Raw genomic sequence first — 26,892 nt, forward strand, 5'->3', positions numbered from 1 at the left:
GGAGAATACCTAATTTTACAGCCAGCTTTATATGGTACCCATTAATATAATATGTCCCATGAATATATAGTCCGAGAGCTGACCCCTATTGTATTGGAGACAAACTAAATAGGTCTGTACTATAAAATACCTCATTGCAAAGCTCTAAAACCCTGTGGCAGTAGTGAATACAGTATACAGTATGTGATTTAACCAAACATTTGCACTGACTGATGCACCCACTGTCTTCCAGACTGAGACCAGATAAGTTGCACCCCTGTAACCAAGAAAGAGATCCTGATGAATATCATACCAGTTTTATAAATAGACCTTGATTTATCATTGGAATATACAGAACACTTATCTTGCCTGATATCCAGCTGTGAAGATATTAGAATCCTTGTTAAATGTATATATGACTGTATACATGTCTACGTCCATTTAGCCCCAGGCCAATCCTATCGCAGAAGCAGGATACGTATTTATCTTATTTTCTTAATTAGCAGGAATAAGTCCAGTCGTAGAACCTAGATTCTAATTAGTGAGATCCTTAAGACTGATAACTATTCCAACAGCCTATAGTTGAATGTAAGCAAATATATGGACCACGTCGACTTCAAAAGTTGTGGTCTACAAGTTCATGTTATAATACAGCCATTGTATAATACCTACCTGCTGTTTGACTATTGCATAACACCCATATGCAATATAGTCGTATACCTTTAAACCAGAATTGGCCACTACTCTCACACCATCTTTGTAACGGTGCATAATCCTATATATTACATAGCATTTATATGAATCAGAATTGGCCTTAGCCAATCCATTTAGACAAGATACATGTCTACATCAGTTACCACCTTTACTGTATCTGTAACCCATATACCGATTGTGGCATACTTACCGGGACACAGTCCCCTAAGCCATTATGGACTGCTGTAAATAAGGGTATAATACTTATCTGCAACACAGCTGACGTACTTAATTAAGTTCATAATACCTATATCTGACTTGGCTAGTGCCTTTAAGTCAGTCTTGGCTGCTGTTATCAGCAAGCATACGTTACCCTATTGGCTTATTTGCAAGAGTAATCCATGCTTATAACCTAAATCAAAGTTACTTGAAACAGACATGACCCAGGGATACTGGAGCCTTAACTTGTGTTACCATGCTTACATACAAACCTGAAGGTTATATAGGCACCCTCCGGAAATGCCTAGAACCTTACCACACCCATTACTCATCAGTTTAACATTTACCTTCAGTTTGGTTGTTCTATTGATTGGTGTCCAAACCAGAGAGATGTATAGCATGTTCATTTAGTTATAACCTTAGTAAGCACCAAAGCCACTGAAATGTTTAAGCATATACATACAGTAAGGTTATAGTAGTGACCAGTGGCTGGCCCAATTAATGTATGACATGTGCATTAGTATGTGGTTATTATAGCCAGCTCCGAACCACTGATGTTACCCCATCTACATTCAGTTTGGTGTAATATTAAAGAGTGCCTATACCAAAAATGTCTAACATGTACATTCATATTTGGTTATTAAAACCAGCTCTGGAACCACTAAAAAGTTTCCACATATACAGTCAGTTTGGTTACCACATAATGCAGCAACAGGCCCAGAAATGTATAACATATGCATTTGTATTTGGTTATTAAAGCCAGCTCTAGAATCACTGAAATGTTTCCACATATACAGTCAGTTTGATTACTAGAAAATGCAGTGATAGACTCATAAATGTAGAACATATGCCTTTGTATTTGATTATTCAAGCCAGCTCTAGAATCACTGAAATGTTTCCACATATACAGTCAGTTTGGTTACTGCCTTATGCAGTGATAGGCCCATAAATGTATAACACACATTTTGTTTCCACATATACAGACAGTTTGGTTACTGCCTTATGCAGCGACAGGCCCATAAATGTATAACATATGCATTTGTATTTGGTTATTAAAGCCAGCTCTAGAATCACTGAAATGTTTCCACATATACAGTCAGTTTGGTTGCAATATTCAGTAGTGCCAGGACTAGGAATTCCTACATCATGCAGACAGAGCACTCGGCCCAAGAGTAAAGAGGCCCCTTTCTCTGGCTGCCCATCCCAGCTAGCCAGTATCTACATGCTCACACATATACACACGCATATACATACATATATAAACACATATATATACTGGCTAAACAGTTTACTTCCTTCCATACAGCAATGTCTAAGCTTCTAAGCTAGCTAAATCAGAAGCAGAGTAGAAGAAGTACATGTTAATTTAGTTCACAAACCTATACTATAAAGGAAGAGTTGTAACACAGAACCTTACCTGATGTTTCAGATAATCAATCTGAGCTGCTAAGGGAGGGGGTGGGAGGGGATCTACCTGTTCATTAACTGAACCTGAACACTGACCTCCAGACTAAATTACCCAATTACCTGCAGCTGCTGTAAACCGAACCTGCAGATCAACATAGTATTCTCAGTGCTGAAATAAGAAGGCTAACATTGTATTTGCAACATTCACATAACATATAGACAAGTCTTGCCTTAATGCTGCTTTCAGACCCTGCAGATCATCATTGCATAGAACTGCTCTCAGCACGTAGAAACAGTATTGCATTATCACTGCATTCCATTATCATTGTTTATAGAACGTATATATCAGCATTGCAGCTGCACAGTTCTTCCAATGGCCAACATGGCTCATACTTTTTTTAAGAGTTAGGAGACTCTGGAACAAGGTGGCATTCTCAGCTTAAATTTAGCTTTAACTGCCAGTAGATTTAAGACCTCAGGGTTTTCTTTTATTTAACCCTGGAAGCTGCCAATTACCTCAACCTTGGGAAAGTCTTTTGAGGGAGGCAGCTGGCTCTGACACCTAAATTCCTCCAGAAGAAAAAAATACCCCCATGTGGGGGAAAAAAGAGAAGGAGGCCATAAGGTTCAGGCCGCTAACTAAATATTTGTTATCAGAATAACGTACCTAACTGCCACCTCCCTCTCCCATCCGTAAAAATCATAAAGGGTGTATGAGCCATATAACCCAATGCCGCTGGACGCTTTTTAGACATGCCCAGGTAGGCATACGGATGGGGGGACATAGCACTTGCCACAGACCTGGATGTAATCAGGCTGGAGGGCACATGGATCAAGGAAAGCAATGATATTAGCCACAGTAAAAACTGTGCCTACCTGATCCAGATGTTTAAACACTGAAGATTCCACCTGAGGTAATGTGCTTAGGGGTAAAAGATCACCAGGACCAACCCGAGTCCCTAGGACGCTAACAGCAGCCCTACTGCTTCCCCAAGGTTAAAAAGAAAAACTTGCTTCTAACAGGAGCAAAAAAAAAACTGAAGCAGAAGGAAAAAAAGACACCGGACTGGGGGGTGGGGTTGGGCTTTTAAAGCTTTGGGGAGGGTCCTTCTGATGGGAGCACTGGGGCGGGGCTATCCCGGTAAGTATGACATGGAGTGTCCAGGAAAAAGGTATTACAAATGTTAAAAATTAGTTAGAATAATGCAGACTTTTTTTCACTAAAGAGGCTAGGTGATATATAAACTTAGCTGCTTCAAATGAAAGTTCTGTTCATCTTTCTAGTCCAAAGGGATGATCTCTGCTATGGTGATCCTCTTTATGGGAAAAAAGATCCCCCACTCTCTGTCTATAATGCCCTCTAAAGAATAATAATGTCCACTCCTCAAGCCTATTTTTCCAGAGAGCTTGACAGTCTGCCCTCATGATTTAAAACTTCCATCCCTTTAACCATTTTAATTGCACATCTCTGCACTCATTAATATAGGACTGGAACCCAAAGCTGCACTGCATACTCAACTCTATAATGCCCTCTAATGTACTTGTAAAGAACAATCATGTCCCCTCCCAAGCCTCTTTTTCCAGAGAGCTTGACAGTCTACTTTCATGATTTAAAACTTCCATCCCTTTAACCAATTTAATTGCACATCTCTGCACTCTCTTCAGTCAGCTCATTAATATAGTTTAAGGACTGGAGCCCAAAAATGCGCTACATACAAGGTGAGGCCTTACCAGGGCATGAAAGCCAAACTTAGACACAAAAAACGTCTTTTTCACTCTACTGCGCATGCGTTTGCTGGGCCTGGTACATTTATCAGAATGTCTATTAAGAGTTTTCATTTATCCAGGTCATGATATACAGTATCTAGCCACTTCACAAGTTGCAATGCAGTAAAGGGGAAGAATTATTATGTATATTTAAAATACAATTTCAATTTTAAAACAGCAGTTCTTAATAACACTGTTATAATTCTGTTGAATTGTGCTGCTCTGATGCACCAGTTACAAAGATTTATGAACATTATCAGGAAACAATAGACACTAAACAACAAATAAATGATCTGCCTGAAACAAACAACACAAAGAAAACCACACTATCCTTTCAGAAAAAATGTCACAGGGGTAATGTTGAATAAGAGGATGCCTTTTCAGGGAGCACAGCAATACAAAATATGCAGTGCATGTGCCAAAGCAAATTAATTTAGCCCTGGGAAGGAAGCCAGAAGATCTTGGCTGCCTAAATTTAATGGTCTAGTCCTGCATTCCAAAGGCTAGTATAAATCTACTTGTGGACCCAAACCTCTGATCCACATTCTACGCAGGCCAGCTGAGCACATCTGCTGCCTAAGTCTGTTCCACTAGAGGGCACATTTACTTTTGCGAGAGTATGATAATAATAATAATGGTGCATGCAAGAGATAGAAAAAGTAGCAACTGCTCGATTGCTTAAACACAGAGGAAACAAATTAATTTAAAAAAAAACAGAAACATCAAAAACAATGTTTGATGTGCTTGAACTGTGTTATGGTTTGCACCACCCAGAATTCAGTGTAAGTCATAGGTAGGGATGCACCGAATGCACTATTTTAGGATTCAGCCGAATCCCAAATGGCTTGCACAGTTAACAAATTTTTGAATTCATTTTTTGTGTGTCGAAAAGTCACGTGGTTTTTAAGATTCAGTTCAGCCAGGCACTTGGATTTGGTGGAATACGAATCCTGCTGAAAAAAGCTGAATTTGGCCGAATCCTGAACAGAATCCTGGATTCGGTGCAATCCTTAGTGTAGGATAAATGAATACCTAAATTATGTTATTACTCATAATTAACATAATGAGAAGCTAATTTACAAACTAAATCTAGTTGGTAAGTAAGTACAACCACTGGAGTTCATACACAATGCTGCAAGTATATTTTAGGAGGGGCCTAGCATGCACAGGAGCCCGTACCCATCCCCCTTTCTGCAAGCTTGAGTCTTAAGCTGGCCATAGACGCAAAGATCCGATCGTACGAATCGTGGATTCGTACGATTTTCGGACCATGTGTGGAGAGTCCCGACATTTTTCGTCCGTCGGAGATCGGTCGTTTGGTCGATCGGACAGGTTAGAAAATTTCTGTCGCCTGCCGATAATATCTCTGCGTGTATTGCCGATCGTACGATTTTCAGTGGGAGACTGTCACTAGTGTTGTCAGACATAAGTATCGTACGATTGCTGTCAGGGGCAGAACATTGGGTGATCTGTTCTTATTTGATCGGAATGGTAAAGACTTTGATCTGAATGGTTAGTGGAGGGTCGGGAGATGGGAAAGTCCGATCGTACGTTGATTCGTACGATCGGATCTTTGCGTCTATGGCCAGCTTTACCAGAAAGCAAACAGGGAATTCTACAAGGATTTTAAACTATAGCGGAAGCAGAACCCACAGTTCTGGTTCCCCTGTACCTTGAATCCCTCTATATTTACATCACTGTGCACAGCTTTAGAACCCTAAATACAGGGCATGCAAAACAGGGCAAGAACAAGTTTCATGAATCAGCTTTATCATTATTTTTAAACCAGTGTTACAGTTTGAGATTCCTTTAATCCTCAGGGTTATGCCCCTTTTGATGTGCAGTTTCAGATAAGGGCTGTATAACTAAATGCAATAAAAAAAATGGTTTCCTGGACAAGACATATTCAAAAGCTGCTTAAAAAGACAAGGGTAATTTTAATTCAATGTACAAAGTCAAAGCTTGCATGACACACTAACGTGACTTCTGAAAGATAAAAAGTCAGAACATTTATTATATATATACATTTTTTGTTTACATATGGAAGGTGTATCAAGAAATTTAAGACATCACCTGTCCTTTTATGTTACTACGTGCACAATGTCAGAAGTACAGGTGGTACAGGTATATCAGAGAGCAGGTGGTAGAATCGCTTTTATGGCTGTGAGCCTAACAGTATATTGACATGTGAACATTGGAAAAAAGATGAATGTTTGTAGAAACCCTTTCATGGTAGTAATATACGGTACCTCTAGACAGAACAATTCATTTAAGGGTAAATATTTATCCAAAACATTTAGCATATGTTCTGTAACAGGGCTTATTGTCAGTATAAGTTCCTTCAAACAGCAGCAGTGCATTATTGATTGCACAGAGCATCCCTTTATTGCTTAATGAGTATTACACCATTTACAAGGTATAGTGTATTATCATAATTATATGCAGTTTTCTATTTACTGTTGAAGACAATGGTGGTGGGATTTAGCTGTCTGAGATATACTTACATGTTAAAGTGTAATCATCTCTGTTACTGATTCTTGTACAGTAGTTTCCTAGCCTATTGCACTGGGGATTTAACCCTTTAATTAACTCATTTAGAGCCATTAATTACTTATGCTAAACTAGTTATCTAATGATCATAGATAATGGTAGTTCAGTAACCTATACTTTAGTAAGAATTTAAAAAGGATGATTTCACGTGACTTCTCTGGGGGACCATCCCTCACTCACTCACAGTCCAGAGTGTATAGGTGTGATCACCACAACACTTGCAGAAACAGCTAAAGTGATCAAAATGCCTTGAGTATGGAAACTGAGCTGTCTATGGAATCAGAGCTGCCAGGTGGGTATGGCAGAAATTCACCCAGATTGGATGCACTGTTAATAGTGCTTCCCATTTACCTGTACAGCTGTCATACCCTAATAGGTAGGTATCACAGCTTTTAGATGGGTATCCCAGCTGTCAACGGAATAAGAAGTGGCTGCCAGAAGAGACATTTTGATACAATAGTTGTAGAAGTGACATGTGACACACACTCGCTCATATGCCAAGACCCTATCTCTGGCAAGAAAAAAATACGTTTGAGCTACTTTTTTAAGGTAAAAATTAAATATGCATACCCAGCTAACCCCAATGTATTACATGAAAAATAACGAACACTTATGCAAGCACCTCTGGGTCATTTATATTGCCTATTTCTATAGGAATCACAAGCTTTGTGTGAGGGTGTAGCTTGCATCCTAAGATTCGGTGTGGCATGGTAACACCCCCTTTTAACCGAATTCCTTAAATGAAGAGGCCTGTAGACCAGATATGGTATGTATGAGCTTGATCAAGGGCTCTATAGCTTATTTGCCTGTTATCGTCATTTTTCATGTCCAAAAGATAATATTGTATAATCACTGCACAAAATGAGAAACTCACTCCAATCATATCATCTGATCTAACTAAAGGTTATCTTCAATTTATTAATGAGAACCTGGTAATTAAGCACAAGATCGGGTTGCACTCTATTGGGAACAAGATCGGTACTAAAAATCCCCGGTAATGGATGCATGCAGTCATATAAGTATGTTGATAAGTGTCTGAAACTCTAGAGCCAACACAAGCAAACGCAACATGTCCAGAAGTCAAAGTACAAGATATATCCCAATTAATCATAATGATCTTTCTTGGCCATGAGACACAGACTTATGACATGAATGGTTTGTGCAACTCTATGGATTTTTGCTGTTCCATGTGTGTGTGCTACACCATTAGAAGTAAATACTACTGCTATTCAAATACAGGATAATGTAGTAGGTATTTATCTTTCAGTAAATAGAACATCCCTGCTACCTCAGTACAGGACAATTGATACCACAGCAAAGACAAATGTCCCTTTAACAATTTGAAGAGGATGTGATCTACTCTGGGTTTCGTACGATAATCTGAAAAAATATGGGGGTTTTGGGCAACAACTAAAAAAAGCGATTAATTGAGCAATTCAGGCATCAAATCTGAAAAAGCCGTACAATTCTAATTTTACCACACCAACTTTTTCGAGTGGATTATTTGATGAATGAGTTAAATTCGTGGATGGGTCGACTTTGTTTTAATAAGAAGAATGATATAAAGTCGAAATACTTTATACGTCTCCATATAACTAAACAAGCTGTCCCTATGGAAACTGCTGAAACAAGTTTGTTTCATTTACATTTTTACGCCAAAAATTCTGCAGATTATCACCATGTCCAATCAATACTGTAAAATAATCTATAAACAAACCGTTCAATGTACTGCACTTGCAGAATGGTCAGAATTGTTTTACCCCTGCATTTTATGCACAGTGCTATGTATACAAGCAGCACTATTTACATACATTTTATATATATATCTATATATATAGATATATATATATATATATATATATATATATATATAAACAGCAACCAAAAAACCGCACTCACAGGACTTGATTTGTGCAAACAAAAAGTGGTTTTTAAAAACCACTTTTTGTTTGCACAAATCAAGTCCTGTGAGTGCGGTTTTTTGGTTGCTGTTTATACTATTATGTAACCAGCACCCAGGCAGTTGCCTACTTTGCATGTGAGTGCTCCAGCTTGCTTGTGATATATATATATATATATATATATATATATATATATATATATATATATATATATATATATATATATATATATATATATATATATATATAATGTATCTGTGCATCTATTGTTTTAAGGAGTGTAAACCGAATCAGTGAAACATGGCATGTTAATTAAAAATAGTATAAGAATTAAATAAAACTAAGGGGAAAAATTCTCAAAATAGCGAACATGTAATCTAGTTTAAAGGAAAAGATATGAAGGCTAATATGATAATCCACATAAACTCCATGGTTATTGTGTCTCACCAGCATGAGCAATTTCAGTCTAAAGATAGACAATTTTCTGCTGCACTCCTTATTTAGCTGCAAATTGAAAGCAGCATCCGTCTGTAAAAACAAGCACCAGAGTTTCCGAGTGCTCTGGGCTTTTAGGGGCTTGTCACAGAGGGGTTACCATCTTGGAAAGTGTCTGCGACATTCTGAGCAGCTGTTGAGAAGCTAAGCTTTTTATTGGCTAATTGCCAAATTATCAAGCAGAAAACGATGTTCTCCTGTAATATAAGATGATACTACAAGGCTGATTATTAAATTCTGACGTAAGTTCCACTGGTTTCTGTGCTGTCATGTAGTCATATTTTGTATTAATTACTAATCAGCCTTGTTTAGTGACATTTATGTTCTATATGTACAACATACTGTGCGTTGGGCCCTAAACTCAGTTACTGAGCATGTGCACTGAATGAGCAGAAAAGAAGATGGGGAGCTACTGGGGCATCTTTGGAGGAACAGATCTTCCCTGCTAAAGGGCTGTGGTTGCCTTAGGCTGGTATAGAAGCCCAAAACAAAATATACAACATTTATACAGTAGCTACTTCTTTAGTTGAGCTTTAGTTCTCCTTTGAACAGAAGTCAATTGTTATTGGTGCAAAATATTAATCTGAATTGGTCCCACTTGGCAAACAATCATCCATTCGTATAACCACAACTTGTTAAAGGGGTGGATCACCTTTAAGTTAACTTATAGTATGTGCAACTTTTTATAGTTTTTAAACTATTTTCCTTCTTTTGCTAACTCTTCTTGGTTTTCAAACGGGGGTCACTGACCCCAACTAAAAACAAACCTCTGTAAAGCTACACATTTATTGTTATTGCTGCTTTTCATTACTCATCTTTCTATTCAGGCCCTCTCCTATTCATATTCAAGTCTCATTCATATCACTGCATGGTTGCTAGGGGAATCTGGCAACTAGATTGCTGAAATTGCAAACAGCAGATTTTCTGAATAAAAAGCTAAATAACTTAAAAACTACAAATAATAAAACATGAAAACCAATTGCAAATTGTCTCAGAATATCACTCACTACATCATGCTAAAAGTTAATTCAAAGGTTAACAAACCCATTAATCTGTCTGTTTGTAGCAAAATATAAACCCTATAGAAAGATTTTGCCCTTTTATATGGTAGGTGTGTTTATGAGGTGGACATGTTTTAATTTCATGGGACCTCTTCAGGTACCTCTTTAAATACATTCTTTCATAGGACGTATCTGCAAATAAACAATGCAGTGTTTTTACTGGAAATCATGCACATTAAGCTATACAAAGTGTTGTATGCAGGGACTGTTTGCAGTAAAAGCAGAAGTGTCCTTGCCTAGAAGAAACCGCATCCTGTTGAGACAAAGGAAATTAAATCATTGATTTTTGTAATGCAAATAGAAGTAATTACAACTTGTTAGCTGCCCAACAACATCTCAGTACTTTTATCAGTATATAGTAACATTGCAATGATTTATTGAGATATAATCATTATAGTAAAAAGTTTTACTTAAAAGATTTACAAGAATTTTATTAATAATAGACACATGAGGGGCACACGAGGCTGTTTCTGTCACAGACCAGTTTTCAGGTATGTAAAGGCATGTGTATGCATTTTTGTTTCAAAATCCGCTCTGTATGTCTGCAACCAGGCCAAAGCAATGCCTGTGCGTGCAGACATAGGAACAGACTGGGCACAGCAGATTGGAAGTTTATTGGCCTTTATTTGTGTGTGCCCATAGAAAAACATATGCTGTAATTCAGTAGGTTGTCCTAAAAGACAGTAGGCCAGACAATCGCAGTCTGCAAGAGCACAGAGGCCTGTTACTACTTGCACAATGCCCCACACAGTGGCCAAATTTATTTTCACTTTGCACACTGCGTGGGGCATTGTGCATGTAGGGTTGCCACCTGGCTGGTATTTTACCGGCATAGCTGGTAAAAACGATGGTTGATCCCAATGTTATTAATAGGAAAAAATAATAAATATATAGGAAGGCCAGTATTTTTTTCCGGAAAAGGTGGGAACTCTATGTGCACGAGACCTAGCAAATTTGGCACAATAAAGTGCTGCGAGGCTCATTTGACATACTCTTTTCAATTATCCAGGGCAGAGAATCACCAAAATTGAAACTCACAGTTTTTCTTCTATTATAGACTTCTATAAAAATAAATACATTATTCCAACACAGTTTTATGGAGAACACATGTGTTGTCAATAGAAATGTAATAATGTAACCCCACAAAGTAGGATTAGATTGTAGAATTCACAGAATATGCACAAAGCATCTTGCTTCTCTGTAACGCATGAAACAATTTTCTAATGAAAAGTTCACGTATCAGACTATCCATGATCTGCAATTAAACAATCTCCAAGCTCAGTGACTGAAATAGAAGTAAAGGCAACATACTGCCCTAAATACTCCCACTTCTCTCAGCTGTGCCAGGTCTTTGCTACATGTCTCCACATGCTGTAAGACTGTCTCAATTCCCTGTAAACTCAGTTTAAGCAAAATAGCAAAGATTGCCCTGCAAGCAATTGCCTGCCTACAACACATAAAAGTGACTCACAGACAGTCTAGAATGGTAGCTGTAAAAACTGATCAGTTGTTTATCTTCGTGCAGGGCTGTACTGCAAATAAAAAAATCCATTTAATCTGTCTTACAAAAGCTATGTGTGCTTATGCACGTCAGATAGAACAGTCCTGTGTATTATATATATATATATATATATATAATACAAAAGAGCCATGAATATCCTCATACTCAGTGGTGTAATTTTGTGTATTATAATAAATTAATGATAAGGATAATAAGGATATTAGAAGTCATCTTGGAGTTTATAACCTTTATAAAAGTACTTGCCTTTGGCCTTGAGCTTCTAGATGCAGAAACCAAGGTAGAGAGCTTAAAACCTCGAACACATACCTTTGCGGTACCAGGTGCTGTACTGAAGGACCCACGCCTGTTACAGGGCCAAATTATCCAATCAGAGCAGATATCAGCAGCACACCGTAGATATGAATAAACGTGAATTTTATTGCATCAAATCATTTCAAACAGGGCTTGTTTGAAATGATTTGATGCAATAAAATTCACGTTTATTCATATCTACGGTGTGCTGCTGATATCTGCTCTGATTGAGCTTCTAGATGGTCATGGAACGCATCAGTGACTTATAATATAAATATATTTTACAATAGTGGATACTTTATTCACTATGTAAATCCTATATGTAGAAAGACAGGATTTGTGTAGAGGTCAGTTATTTTGAAAAAGTAAAATTCTAATTCATCTTAAGGTCCCCATAGACACAAAGATCTTTAGTTGGTGAACGATCGATTTCAGTGCAATCCGACCAATCCGTCAAATTATCGTGAGGTTGGTGGGAATTGAAAAATGGTACATTTTACGATTTTTTTGTCAGACGATTGATCAGCCAGGTTAAAAAAATTATTGGCCCCAGTGCAATCTATCTATGTTGCAGGGACAACAGGCAGCTACACTCAGTTTTCCTGGCAATATCGCTTGAAATGGTCTTTTTAGTTGATGGACAAATCATACATTTAAATGATCGTTTTCGAGATAATCGTGGTCTCACGATAACGAAACGATCTTTTAAAAATCTTTGGCCAGCTTTACAGGCAAATGGAGCCCCCCTTCTACTGATGTATTAGACCTAACCATCATTCAAACTCTGACTCAGATTCCTGTACGAAAAGAGACAGATGCTGGGAGGGTGATAATGAAGATTATTTTGATTATTTCAGAAACGGCACAGAATTTATCATTTAGTACATGTAGGAAGTTTCTTATTTCTGTGAGATAAAACATATTAGATTTAAATACATTTTTATAAAATGTGTATTTAATTGAACCCCTGTTAGCAGACAGGTGGTGTCGAAGGCCTGGCCTCTGTTCGGGGATGGTTTATCTCACGCCTTGTTCAAATCCCATATGTAGCTGGAATGTCAGCGAAACACAGGAGGATTTTCATCAAACACCATGTCCCTGTGTTTTTCAAACCTAGCAACACACTGAGACAAAAACTAGTACACCCAAAGGATCCAACACCAAAAGAAAAACAAAGCAATGTGTTATACGGAGTCCAGTGTAGCGAGGAGTGCACAGATCTGTACATTGGGGAGACAAAACAACTGCTCTCCAAGCGAATGGCTCAGCATAGGAGGGCGAACTCTACAGGGCAAGACTCAGCTGTCTTTATACACCTAAAAGACAAGGGACACTCCTTTGAAGATAGCAAGGTCCAAATCTTGGATAAAGAAGACGGCTGGTTTGAACGAGGTGTGAAAGAGGCGATTCATGTCAAGGTGGAGAAACCATCCCTGAATAGAGGTGGGAGCCTTCGACACCACCTGTCTGCTACATACAATGCTGTTCTAACATCTGTGGTTTCAGAACACTTCACACGTCCATTCATGCAACTCTCACAAGTAACACCTTTTTCTAGGAGTTGCATGACACATTGGATAATCCTATCACAGTTACTACACAGAATCAACACCTCTGTGAATTTCTTCAGATGTCACCTCTTTGAAGAGTTACAATGTGCCATTGTGATTGGATGAGTTGGAAGAGTTTATATGCTGAGAACTTCCCCCACCAGTCAGTTGAACTGAAGAAGCTGCTCGGATGAGTAGTGAAATGTCTTCTATGATTACTCAGTCCAGTTGTTTTTAGAGTTACCTATACTAGTAAATACCTATACTAGTAAGTACTAGTAATACTAGAAACAGGTCTGGGTTCCTGTGGTGTAATGGTAAAAGTAATACTAGAAACTAGTTTTTAAGCGTCAACATCTTGCATTCTATAAAATAATATTCAGCACATGCACTCTTACTAACAGGCACATGCACATTTTCACTGGAAGCCAAATTTTTATATCCTGTAAACAGACACCAAGAAGTTAAAATTACATGTCCCACTGGACTTTTTATGGAGGAGAAAGGACTGAAGCATAAACTTCACTCATGCAGATGTGTATTTACTTGGTAGAGAATAACAAAAGGATTATTACTGGCATACCATATGCTATAACCATATGCTAAACAGGAAGTGAGCTAAATACCAGGCAATAGGCTGCCGCTGTGAAAGCATCCACAGTCACAACTCTTTCTACTTTTCCCCTATGGCCAAGGGGGTCGAAATACACTGAGTGCTACAGGCCTTATTTTGGTTTTCTGCAGCATTATACATAGGGTTGCCACCTTTGCTGGTGGCTAAACCCGAACAAAGGGGACAGGGCAAATAGCATTGGGGTTGAGGTAGGTATGATGACATCAGATATGGGCACAATGATGTTGATGGACTTATGATGCCAGGTCAGGGGTTTTGCATCACTAAGCCGCAACTGAAAAACTGAGATGTCCAGTTGAATCCCACACGGGTGGCAACCCTACCTCTATCTATTCTGCATGATGAGTAAGACAAATTTTTTAACTACAGGTATGGGATCTATTATACAGAAATCAGTTAATGCTCATTTAGAAAAACAATTCCTTATTTTTGGTTGATTTGCTTTTGTGTTTCTGTAATAATAAACAATTAAAGGGGTTGTTCACAACTAGTTGTTTTCAGATAGATCACAAGAAATAACGACTTTTCCAATGACTTTCTATTTTCTATGTGTGACCGTTTTTGAATATTGAATAATTCAATAATATTGAAGTGTAGTGTAATTTTTCACCTTCTAAAGCAGCTCTGGTAGGGGGGGGTCGCCGACCCTGTAGACTGTTCTAAATTGATACATTTAGTCAATACATTTCTTATCTTTGTCCCTGCTGAGCAGAATCCTGAGTTTCATTACAGGCAGCTGTTAGACTTGATACAAAAGTTTCTAATACCTCAGAGATGCTTCCCAGAAATGTATCAATTAAATGTTGCAAAATCGTAACAGTTTAGAGCAGGGATCTGCAACCTTGGCTGGAGCCTTTTGAAGGAGTCTAAAGGCAAATGCATTGTGGGACTTGTAGTTCCTTAACAGCTGGAGAGCCAAGGTTGCAGATCCCTGGTTTAGAGTCTGCGCCTGAATTACTGAGCTGCCAGACTGATACGCCAGGGACATTAAACTTTAAACTTAGATTTTGAAAAAACAGTAAAAAATAAATAATGTAAAATAATTTAAAAAACTCTTTATTTCTGGTGAACAATCTGAAAACAACTGAACTGGAAAAAGTGTTTGGAAGATGAACAACCCCTTTAACTGCACTTGATAATAACTAAGCCATGTCATGGTGAGTATGTTATTATTGTTCAGGTTTCATAAGGCTGAAAACAGAACAGAAAATTGAGACCCAAACAGGCCTTACAAAAACCGAACTGCTCGAGTCAAAACCGATCAGGCGGCCTTATTGTACATGAAGGTTTTCATACACTGTTCCTACTTTCTACCCCTCCTTTGTAGCTCTACCCTTGCTTAGCACTATATAAATTCTCTTGACAAATGTGAAAAAACCTTAGATCCTTTTTTTTTTATTGTAATCTTAGGGGCTGATTACATGTTCTGTCTATATGTTTTGCCCCAATTTAGGTAAATCATAGCAAAATGCGAAAATTATACCTTTTCTAGTAAGCAGCAATAAAGCTCTGGCATGCTTTCCCCTGCAGTGCATTTGCAGAGTTAGATAATAAGTAATCAGAATCAATAAGGATACTGCATTTTTTCCGCATTCCTGACAAACGTTCTGTATATTATAACTAGTTTCCTTTATGACAATATATCCTGGCATTAGATAACACCATAGCACATATATATGAAAGCAGCAAGTATGCCTGCGCTCTTTATGACTGTGCTCTTCCCCCACAGCCACCAAACCAATAACAGTTTACTCATGGTGAATCTAATAATTATTATATATAAGTATGTTTACATATTCCTTATATAATGCAAAATAGCCATGTTTATTACTATAATAGCCGACATCCATTATATATATAACTACAAATTTTCTGTACACCTTCAAACTTGCCTCCCTATGTGTTAGTGTCTTATAGTACATTTTCTGTGATAAAAGACTATAAATAGGGAGTCTAGGTTTTAAAGGATAATTGCAAGACCAACAATACCTCTCTGACTGTTATGGCTGCTACTGCCATTCTTATAAGAGTCAGAAACTTCTATGTGTTTATGTATAACTTTATTTATATACCACTACTAGTATATGCAGTGCTGTACCTTTTTACAGTACAAAAAAGTACAAACAGGGAGGACAGTGCAATAAATAAATATCAATATACAAAGATGTCATATGATAAGAGACATAGGAGGAAGAAGATTTCTGCAAGGACCAGTCACTGTACACTCTGGCTTAGGGGTGCCCAAATCAGAAATGTAATGTAGCAATTGATGAACAGGTGCCCTCTTAAACACAGTAAGTAAAAGTGATTGCAGAGGACAGAGGTGGAAGAAATAGACCAGTTATTAGTAGACTGCAACAGTCTAAGATGAATGTGATAAGGGCATGGGTGAGTGTTTTAGCACTGAAAAAGAAAGTAGCATACATTGGCCTTGGAGACTTATAGATTATTCACAGTCTCAGTAGAGTGTGCAGACAGAAAACAAGATTACATAGAGTCCAGCAAATTATGGGTGTGAAGAAAATGAGTAACATGAAAAAAAGACATTTTACAAGTTTAGACACCAGCAGTAGAAGGGAACCAGGATGGTCCAGTGTAGCATTTGTAAAAATGGCCTTGGCACAGGACTGTTTCAATGAAGGGGAAAGTAGCAGAAGTTAAAAGAACAGTAACAGCAACAAATAAAATGCTGCTGAGCAAGGAGAAAAAGCACAGGTTACTTAACAGATAAGCTCTGTAACAGAATAAAATGGTTTTCTGCAGACTGCATCTGTTATGTAACCTGTGACTTGAATGGCTGCCCCCATGGCTACACAGCAGATTGTTTATATAGCAGTCTTTCTGAAGCAAACACGCAGTTTTACCTGTGTTTTACTATGTTTTAGTGATGTGTGGATTGGGTAAAACCCGAACCGCACCCGCCCTCATCTGACTTCCGGGTTCCTTTTATAGACCTGTGCTGAACTGCCCCACCGAGGACATCATAAAAGGGACGGGGCGAGCATTCTCGTAGCTATTAAGCTGGAAGTCGGCATTTAAAGGTGTCGAAGAGGAGTGTGAGGTCAGCCTGAACCCGCCCAACCCGTGGATTCCCGCAGGTATCAGCCCGGCCAGCACATCGCTACTGTGTTTTAAATACTATAAAACATTTTCATTAGATTGTGTTACTGTTCCTTTAAGGAGAAACTGAATATATGAGTAAGAACTGGGGTAAGAAGAGCAACACACTGTTTAAGTAATAACATGACTTAGTAACAAATTCAAGAGTTGAAGAAGGAGGGAGTAAAGGATACTTTTGCAGTGTGACTCGTTAAATGACCAAATGATGCTTTAGTATAAATAGGTAATGTGGGAGGTTTTATATGGAGAGGGGCATGTGATGGTTAAACACCATTATTTATATAGCACAAGGAGATGAAAATCAAATTTAAAAAATAGAAGCAATGGTTTCAGAATGAAAACAAGAACATCAAAGCGCTCTGCTCAAAGATTACAAATCAGAAGGTTATGGGTTCCATATAAAGCTGGCAAATTTGCACCTGGGTAGTAAACCATGGCAAACAAACAAAGGTTTGCTTTCAATGCCCTTATTTCAGAGCAGCATGCTTAAACTAAGAAGGAGTGCTTGCATCAATCAGTACTGCTATGGCATTGCCCATTAGAAGTCACTATTGGGTAGAGTTTATGTTCCCTTATGCATTGATATGCAGTCTGGTCTGCGCCCAATTTCTAGGTACAAATCCCTTACTAAACACAGTACACAACAAGAAGTAACCAGACGTCAGAGCAGGAGCAATACCGGCTCACTAATTAGTAAACCTGTGCACATGTCAGAGTGAGTTTAAGCAAGTATTCCACAGCGGACAAAGGGTATCACCACTGGGTGCAGTGATGCACATCCTTCATAAGGTTAAGTGACTGAAAGGGTGATAACTTTGCAAGAGCTACATGTTTATTAGGACATCAACTTCAGATATTTTAGGTTCTGTAAATTACCAAATAATTATTTATGCTGGAGACATTTGTATTTTAACTATAGATTCCCTTTAAAGAGCATCTAAAAAGCCCACAACATTTGTAATGACTTAATGCTGCTGTACATCCCACGTATATAACCCCAGGTATGCAAAGTTATTGCTTCTACTGGGTGCTGTAGAATCTGAAAGCACCAAGAACATAAGAATGAAGGAGTTCAGAGTTGAATATGGCTTCTGTAAAGAGAAAGATAGTAGCCAAATGTGCTGGTACAAATATTCGAATATAAAGATAATAAGCAATAATAAGGATTAAGCAATAAAATAATTCCCATCGGGGCCCGCACTTTTGGTTGGGGATAATATTTTTACCCAACAGGTGCCCTTTAAAAAAGATTTTATTTTGGGATTCAGCTAACTTGCAAAGACTCCTCTACAAACGCAGTGCCAAGTGCACTTTTTGGACACAATTTGCCATGTTTTTCCCCCTCAGAATTGCAGCATCTTTGCAGCAGTGTATTAAATTTCATCCTGTGCAATTAATGTGGCACGCCCCGGAAGTACCTGAAAGTGCAAGGAATGCTCTAAAATAGACCCCAGTCACCCTGGCTTCCAAGATGGCTTTTAATCTGCTTCTCTGCATATAATTTGCTATAGGGATAGGGTACAGTGCACAGTTCAGTATTTAGTAATGCTCAGCACTGGGATACCCCTGGTATTAAAAAAGGAAAGACTGCCAGCACACGGTTTGCCTTTAAAAATAATTGTTACAAAAAGATGAGGTGCTAGTACCATGTTATGGTAAAATATTTAAGCTCACAGCAACATCAAGGGCCCTTATTTTACATCCTACACTGCCTATTAGCATTCAAAGTCTGTAGTACATTTAAAATCAAGTCTCCCCAGAAAAACAGCGTGACTGAGCCGTAAGACCATGTTTCACTTAACATTAACTCAGCAGCTCTAGGGAGAGAGCAGGGAGCTTTTAAGCCCCAGCCAATTAACCTACACCTGTAAGTAGTTCCTTGTTCTAAAGACTGAATGGCAGTTAAACACAATATCTGGCTAGACTTTGTTCACAAAAAGAAAAAAATTGCAAGCCACCCATGCTGTGGCGTTATCCCTCTGCTAGAAGCACCCTTGTGTCTGCACTTGGTCCCGTTTTGGAGTTTATCAGCTGCTGTATTACACAGATCCATAATTAAATAGCTTGTGTTTCCCTATTAACATGGCGTTTCAAATTTGGGGAAGCAGAGTTATTCAATAACATGATTGTACACAATCACAGGCAGTGATAATAGGAAGTACTGGGCTTTTTATATACTGTATACTGATAAGTATGCAACTGTATATGGTTTATATATCAGTCTTCTTCCAGGAAATTGCATTCTGAGCCTACCCAGGCCTATTCTTTTTCTAACACTATAAGATAGTCAATGACAGGCTAGCCCTTTGGGCTTCTCTTCAAACTGGATATAGTAAACACGGTTTCTGCTTTTCCTGTGATGACAAGCCCCTGCACACTATAAATACCTACTGTGCCCAAAGCTCTGGGTAGATATAATCCCCAGTGTAACGTAATCCTCCAATGAGATCTCATCAAACGAGCATCAAACAAGCTTTTGTCAAACACCAGGCATCACATAGATAAAGCAACTTGATGGGTTCCAAAACATGCCTGTAACAATAGAGACTGCTGGGGAGTTGGTCTTGTGGGTCTCAACATCCAATACTGATGCACATACTCCCTCTATAAAATATAAGAGCCTGCAAGAAACTGATCTACTGAGGCCACCATGCACTTGTTGCATACAAAATAGGGGAGTAAGTAAAGGTGGTCCATGAGTTTCTTATGGAGGAGAGGATGGGTTCAACGACTGTATCCCCCCCTGTAGCGGGGGCCATGGATCATCCCACGCACTCTCTAGTGCCCCCAGCACAGGCGATACTACCTTATAAGCAGAAGCATTTCCCTGCACACTGCCCTAGTCATTTGTTGCTGCAACTGTTTCATTCTTACCGATGTGGAGCCTGAAGACGTCGCGATATAAACTTTAATCACCATCCTGACTCCGGCACAGCTGGATAAGGATGCTTTGTTGTCGCTCTGCGTCCAGCCAGGCAGCGATGTACTTGCTTCTTTCCCTCTTACTATTTCTGCTCTTCTATAAAAGCTTTCGTTTGCTGCACCCCTCCTTCTTGCGCCGATGGGATCTCCTGTGTGGGCGATGCTGCCGCTGTCTCACTACTGGAACTGCTGCTGCTGCGTATTAGTCACTGTGGATGCAGCGCAGGGAGGTTCTCTTGCTTTTTTTCCCTTCTCTTGTTCAACGAACTTTATTTACAGGAATAAAATGCAGCAGAGCGGAGAACAAACGCTCTACTGTTCCTTGTAAACCCAGATCTGGAGAATGTGCACGCTTGTGTTTTCCTTATTACTTTTATTGGTTTAACGCCTCGCAGCCAAACAAAACACACGGCGGGCCTTCTGCAAATAGGACCAACAGGAGCCGCTTCTTTTTTCATCATGCTGATACAATTTTTAAGGTTGCCTTGGAAACCAGCTGCTAAAATTTGCACTGGGAACCAGGAAGGAAACTGAGCAAAGGAATTTATTAACCCAACTCACTAGATTGCTTTCAATTATATTCTGTAGATTCTTTTTAAAGGGATTGTTCACCTTTGACTTTTAGGTGCAGATTCACTAAGTGCAGAATGTGGTCACATCGCAACACTTCGCCAGCCATAGATTCGCTAATTCACTAAAATCCAAAGTTGTGTCCAGGGTGCCGAACGCTGGCGAAGTTGCGCTATCATTACTGTGCCCAGGGCCGCCATTAGAAATCACAGAGCCCCGTACAACAAAATTTTCGTGGCCCCTGGGCCCCGCCCACACTAGCGCCCAAGCCCCACCAAGATCCCGCCCACTCCACCCCAGCCCCACTCCATCCTGCCCAAAGACCACACAGACATCAGCGCTAAAAAAGTAAACCACCCATACGCAAGTTATAAAAAGCTATTATGGTCAGGGCCCCCTTATAAGTTAAAAAAAAACATTGGTGCCAGGGCCTCCTTTACAAGTTAAAAAAAAATTAGGGCCCCAAAAAAATTTTTTTTAAAAAAATTGGTGCCACAGCCCCCCATACAAGTTAAAAAAAATTGGGGCCACAAAAAATATTTTTTAAAAAAACATTGGTGCCAGGGCCCCCTTGCAAGTTAAAAAAAATTGGGGCCCCAAAAAATATTTTTTTTAAAAAATATTGGTGCCAGGACCCCCTTACAAGTTAAAAAAAATTGGGGCCCCAAAAAATATTTAAAAAAAAACAAACATTGGTGCCAGGGCCCCCCTTTCAAGTTAAAAAAAAAGTTGGCTAATTTGCATACAGCGGGAAGTTAAAGTTCAATGGACGTATCTGTTGCAGCCAATACATTACACTACACAAGACCGGAAAACCTTTAAGGGATACTAATGAATCTGTTAATAGTGCTGCTCCGCAGAATTCTGCACTGAAATCCTTTTCTCAAAAGAGCAAACAGATTTTTTTATATTCAATTTTGAAATCTGACATGGGGCTAGACATATTGGCAATTTCCCAACTGCCCCAAGTCTTGTGAAAAATTAAAAGTCGCCAGCGTGTTTTGGTAACGTTCAGTAAAATCCTTAGTGAATTTGCATAGTTATGTCCCTTCGCCGGAGCAAACTTCGCCAGGCGTAAGGGAGCGAATTAGCGCTTGAGTCTATCTCCTTTGCTAGCGAAGTTACGCCTGCGCCCATTAGTAAATCGTCGAAGTAATGAAATAACGTCATGCTGGTGAATTTTCGCTAATGTTAGTCACTTCGCCCTTCGCACAATTTGCGATATTCTCAGACAATTTGCAATTGGTTTTCTTTTTTACTATTTGTGGTTTTTGAGTTATTTAGCTTTTTATCAGCCGCTCTCCAGTTTGCAGTTTCACCAATCTGGGTCCAAATTCCCCTAGCAACTATGCATTGATTTAAACAAGAGACTGGAATATGAATAAGAGAGGCCTCAATAGAAAGATAAGCAATAAAGTAACGAAAAATGTGTAGCCTTTCAGGGCCTTTGTTTTTTTAGATAGGGTCAGTGACCCCCATTTGAAAGCTGGAAGGGGTCAGAAGAAAGCAAATATGTTTTTTAAAAAAAAACCTAAAAAATAAATATCGAAGACCAATGGAAAAGTTGCTCATAGTAGTTCTGTAACATACTAAAATTTAAATGAAAGATGAGCCAATAAACTATATTATCACTTGCATATTAATTTAGGGAAGCAGGGAATAAAAATACCAATTGCATTGTACGATATACCAGCTGGAATTACAGGGCTTGTTTTCCTTTCCCACATGAGCACTATTTTTATGCATTATGTAGTCTAATTATAACACCCTATGTTGTAGTTCAGGAGTAGTTATATGTGCAATTACAGTTAAGAAAAATGCTTGTCAGTTATATTGGCCATAGCCGCAAAGATATAATTGTACATAACAAAGCTGAAACGATGTTTGGACCGTGTGTGGTCTGAGATTTTTTCATACCATGGCAATCGGTCATTTAGTCAAATGGACAGGCTAAGGTGGCCACAGACGCACCGATAATATTGTTTCATATGATATTCGTTGCATGTATGGAGGGAAACAAGCCCACCAAAATAGACAGAAGACTAGAAAAATGGTCGGCTTGTTGATTGAGCTGGCCAGAAGATTTTGATAGGGGGCCTTTGAAGGCACCTGAACACTGGTCACTTAGTGCTGAACAGGCCCAGATTTGTGGAAAGGCCACCAAGGGCCGGGCCTAGGGTGGCAGGATTTGAGGGGCGGCATGCTGCCCAACCACACTCGTCCACATTGGTTCAAAAACACTGGGAATGTGCTGGAGATACAATCATTTTTTAAATTTTCCCTGCACCAATCCCTATCAAGGGGAGGGGACAGGGGCGACTAAAAGCAATGGGCCTAGGGGCGCCCGCTATGTAAATCTGGCCCTGGTGCTGAATCATCAGATACAGGTACAAGTCTATTTTTTCTCCCTGTATATCTGATGATTCCGCATCTGTATTGAAAATGAACGCTTTCCTGTGACTATAGCTATCTTTAGAAAACATATCTTATAATAATATCTTTGCGTGTATTGCATGATATCAATGGGTAACTGTCACTACTATTTCTTGGGCATAACTTTGGTACGATTGCTGTCTGTCAATTAATGGCCAGAACATTGTCTGATTTGTAATTTTTCCTACTTATTTAATCTGAATGATTAGTTGTAGATCATTATATAGAAACAGTAAAATCTGCATGTCTATGGCCAGTTTAAGAGGCCTTATATGTATTGTTTAGTTGTTCTTTATACTAATTACTGCAAGGTAGTCCCGTTTGTACTTCACAACTACTGTGCCACGGAAGCAGAGGCTGTTATTTGCATACAGGCTCCAAAGGCCAATCCTGAGTAACATCTTACCAACTGAACCTTGCTTATTGCTAAAATTAGCATTTGTTATTAGGTCAATTAGATCTCTCCAAGTTATCACTGGTTATGGCACTGGCCTTTGTACCATTAACAGCTTGTGTGTCACGCGGCACATCTAAAGAAGGAAAAAAGCATATTAACTGGATCCGGATTTGTGTCAAATGTGACCAAAGGGAAAAAGTAAAAAAAATGTAGCTTGTATATTTTATATCTGTAAAGTGCAAAGTACTATAGGGACTTCTTTTTATGAACAGTGTGAAAAGTCACAGCAAAGTATTACTTGTAGATAAATATAAATATGTTGTAACATAATACAGGATTCCTGATGCCTATATGATGGAAATCGCAGTACAGGAAGAGAATACCTTATACAAGGATAAGGTAATGGTCACTTACGTGCTAGTTAATAGCATCTCTAGCCACTGAACTCATATAGAGCAAACAAAATGCATTTTTTTATGGAGAACAAGAAGTTACAGTTGATTTAACCCTGAGCAAGTTTATATACAGTACTTCTTTACTGTTTAGCCTCTACAATTACACAAATTGAGTCTGTTTGCCCTCTACATTTTTTACAGTCTCCATTCATTTTAGTAAATCAATGCCAATGTTCTTTCAGCCTGAGCAACAATGTATTTTAAAGTTTTGAAATTATATTGTTTGCCCTTGTCCCACCCTGTTCTTATCAGAGAGCACACAGAGATAATCTTAACATACAAAATATGATTTGTGAAGGAGAACAGAACGTTACTGTAGCTTTAACCTCAATAAATTTCTATATTCCTGTATTGTTTATCGGGAATGTAGCAGACATCAGCATCAAAGAATATATTTAAAAAGCCTTTAATTGCTTTTCGTGGCTTTATGATCGGGACAAGTGCAACATTTCAGACCAGTGTGTGGCCCTTTATCAAGCTGTATTGTTTAGCTGATTGATCCATTTTTGGATGAAAAAACTGTTCCTTCTTGAATATTAGAATGTTATTTTCCCTCAAGGGTCCGATGACAATATTAACAGTTCTGTGAAAGTTCCTAGAGGTGTTGTGCAGTGTTCCCTGTGGCTTCAACTACATGGACTACAGTCAGCGGAGACACTTTGCAGGAAATAATGCAGTCACTGTTTTGCTCTGAACAATGCTGATTTCAAAAGTGGGCCTAGGGCTATGGTTGCCATTGCATCATTTTAATGGCTAATTAGCAATTAATTTTGATGCATGCTGGAGACTGAATTAATTCACGTGTAGCCATTCAGCGTACATCAGGGTGTGGATTTAATATGTGGACAGCATTAAGCATTGCTATGTGTTAACCCTACCAGGGGCCAGTGCTGAGCATCAAACAGTTACGCCCAATATTTGACTTAGATGACAAGGAAGCTAATCCAAATCCATATCTGGCAAAACGTGTTTGCATTGGGCCACATTCCAAATGGAATCTGGAATATGGAGCTCCCATACAGACCATCCCTTGCAGTAGTCAAACATCCGCCCTGCATTATACAGTAAGCATGTCCTGGCTCTGCTGCACTCATTGCTTCCCCTCTCCAATCACTGGTGCAAGGAACAATATTTACATGACCTGGATCCGCTGACTGAGTAAATGAAAAGGGGATAGAATCTAAATAAGCCACAGAGTAATACAAGTATGAGACCTGTTATCCAGAATGCTCGGGACCTGGGGTTTTCTAGATAATGGATCTTTCCATAATTCTTCATACCTTAAGGGGCAGATTTAAGAAGGGTCGAATATCGAGGGTTAATTAACCCTCGATATTCGACCAGGAACTAAAATCGTTCGACTTCGAATATCGAAGTCGAACGATTTAGCGCAAATCCTGCGAGCGAACGATCGAAGGATTATTCGTTCGATCGAACGATTAAATCCTTCGAATCGAACGATTCGAAGGATTTTAATACAACGATCGAAGGAATATCCTTCGATCAAAAAATCACAGGCAAGCCTATGGGGACCTTCCCCATAGGCTAACATTGACTTCGGTAGCTTTTAGCTGCCGAAGTAGGGGGTCGAAGTTTTTCTTAAAGAGACAGTACTTCGACTATCGAATGGTCGAATAGTCGAACGATTTTTAGTTCGAATCGTTCGATTCGAAGTAGTAGTCGAAGGTCGAAGTAGCCCATTCGATGGTCGAAGTAGCCCAAAAATTCGAATCCTTCACTCGAGCTTTGTAAATCTGCCCCTAAGTCTACTAGAAAATCATGTAAACATTAAATAAACCCAATAGGCTGTCTTTGCTTCCAATAAAAAATAATTATATCTTAGTTGGGATCAAGTACAAGGTTCTGTTTTATTATTACAGAGAAAAATGAAACATTCTTAAAAATTTGGATTATTTGGATAAAATGGAGTCTATGGGAGACATGCTTTCCATAATTTGGAGCTTAACAGGTTTCTGCAAAACAAATCCCATACCTAACACAGAACCTAAATTCAGCAGCATATACAGCTCACTGATAACTGCTGCCCCACTGCTACCCTTTTAAATAAGGCTCATGTATCCCGTTCAAAAAATGATACACATGCAGTGATGCTTTTTGTCTATAATGAAGATTTCCTGAAATGTATTTTTCAATTGAAATCATCTGTACATATTTCATCTGATCTTAAGGAAATGATAACAACCACCCAAGTTCTTACAGTCTACCGTTGACTATACATATCTTCAGCATGTACACAATAATAACACATAAGCCTGGGTAGCACCCTGGGAACAGGCAAAGAGAGATGAGTACTTTGGGTCTCAAAAGTACGGAGCTGGTGATATTAGGGGCAATATCTTTAGTTACATAGAGCTGTACAAGAGCTATAGCTATTGTTGCCCAAAATGTTTTTTGGGATCTGTACAGGTATACATTTTCCAGTTCAGAAACCCTGTACTTCTAAAGCATTTAATACACATAACACCATGTTTCATATATCTGGTTACAAATAGAATAGCCAATTCTAAGCAACTTTTCAATTGGTCTTAATTTTTTTTTATAGTTTTTTAATGATTTGCCTTTTTTCTCTGACTGTTTCCAGCTTTCAAATGGGGGTCACTGACCCCAGTTAAAAACAAATGCTTTGTAAGGCTACACATTTATTGCTACTTTTTATTGCTCAAATTTGTATTCAGAGCCTCTTCTTCACATTCCAGTGTCATATTCAAATCAGTGCATGTTTGCTAGGATAATTAGGACCCTAGCAACCAGATTGCTGAAATAGCAACCTAAAAAGCTGCTGAATAAAAATCTGAATAACTCAAAAGCCACAAATTATAAAACATTAAAACCAATTGCAAATTGTCTCAGAATATATCAATATCTACATCATACTAAGGGCTCTTACTGACGAGCGGTTGAAGCT

The 26,892-nt window shown here is 38.7% G+C and overlaps 1 protein-coding gene across 1 annotated transcript in view; it reads right to left on the reverse strand.

Annotated features, from left to right (window-relative positions):
* sh3bgrl.L (SH3 domain binding glutamate-rich protein like L homeolog) overlaps positions 1-20,311 on the reverse strand; it is a gene marked incomplete at its 5' end in the record, with an annotated part of 35,542 nt that extends 15,231 nt beyond the window's left edge. Inside the window, 1 exon segment of the mRNA NM_001096530.1 lies at positions 20,064-20,311. Within this exon segment, the coding sequence (NP_001089999.1) occupies positions 20,064-20,108 (45 nt within the window).
* Between the last annotated feature and the right edge of the window lie 6,581 nt (positions 20,312-26,892).

Source organism: Xenopus laevis, chromosome 8L (assembly GCF_017654675.1).
Source record: "Xenopus laevis strain J_2021 chromosome 8L, Xenopus_laevis_v10.1, whole genome shotgun sequence".
In the NCBI taxonomy this organism is placed as follows: domain Eukaryota; kingdom Metazoa; phylum Chordata; class Amphibia; order Anura; family Pipidae; genus Xenopus; species Xenopus laevis.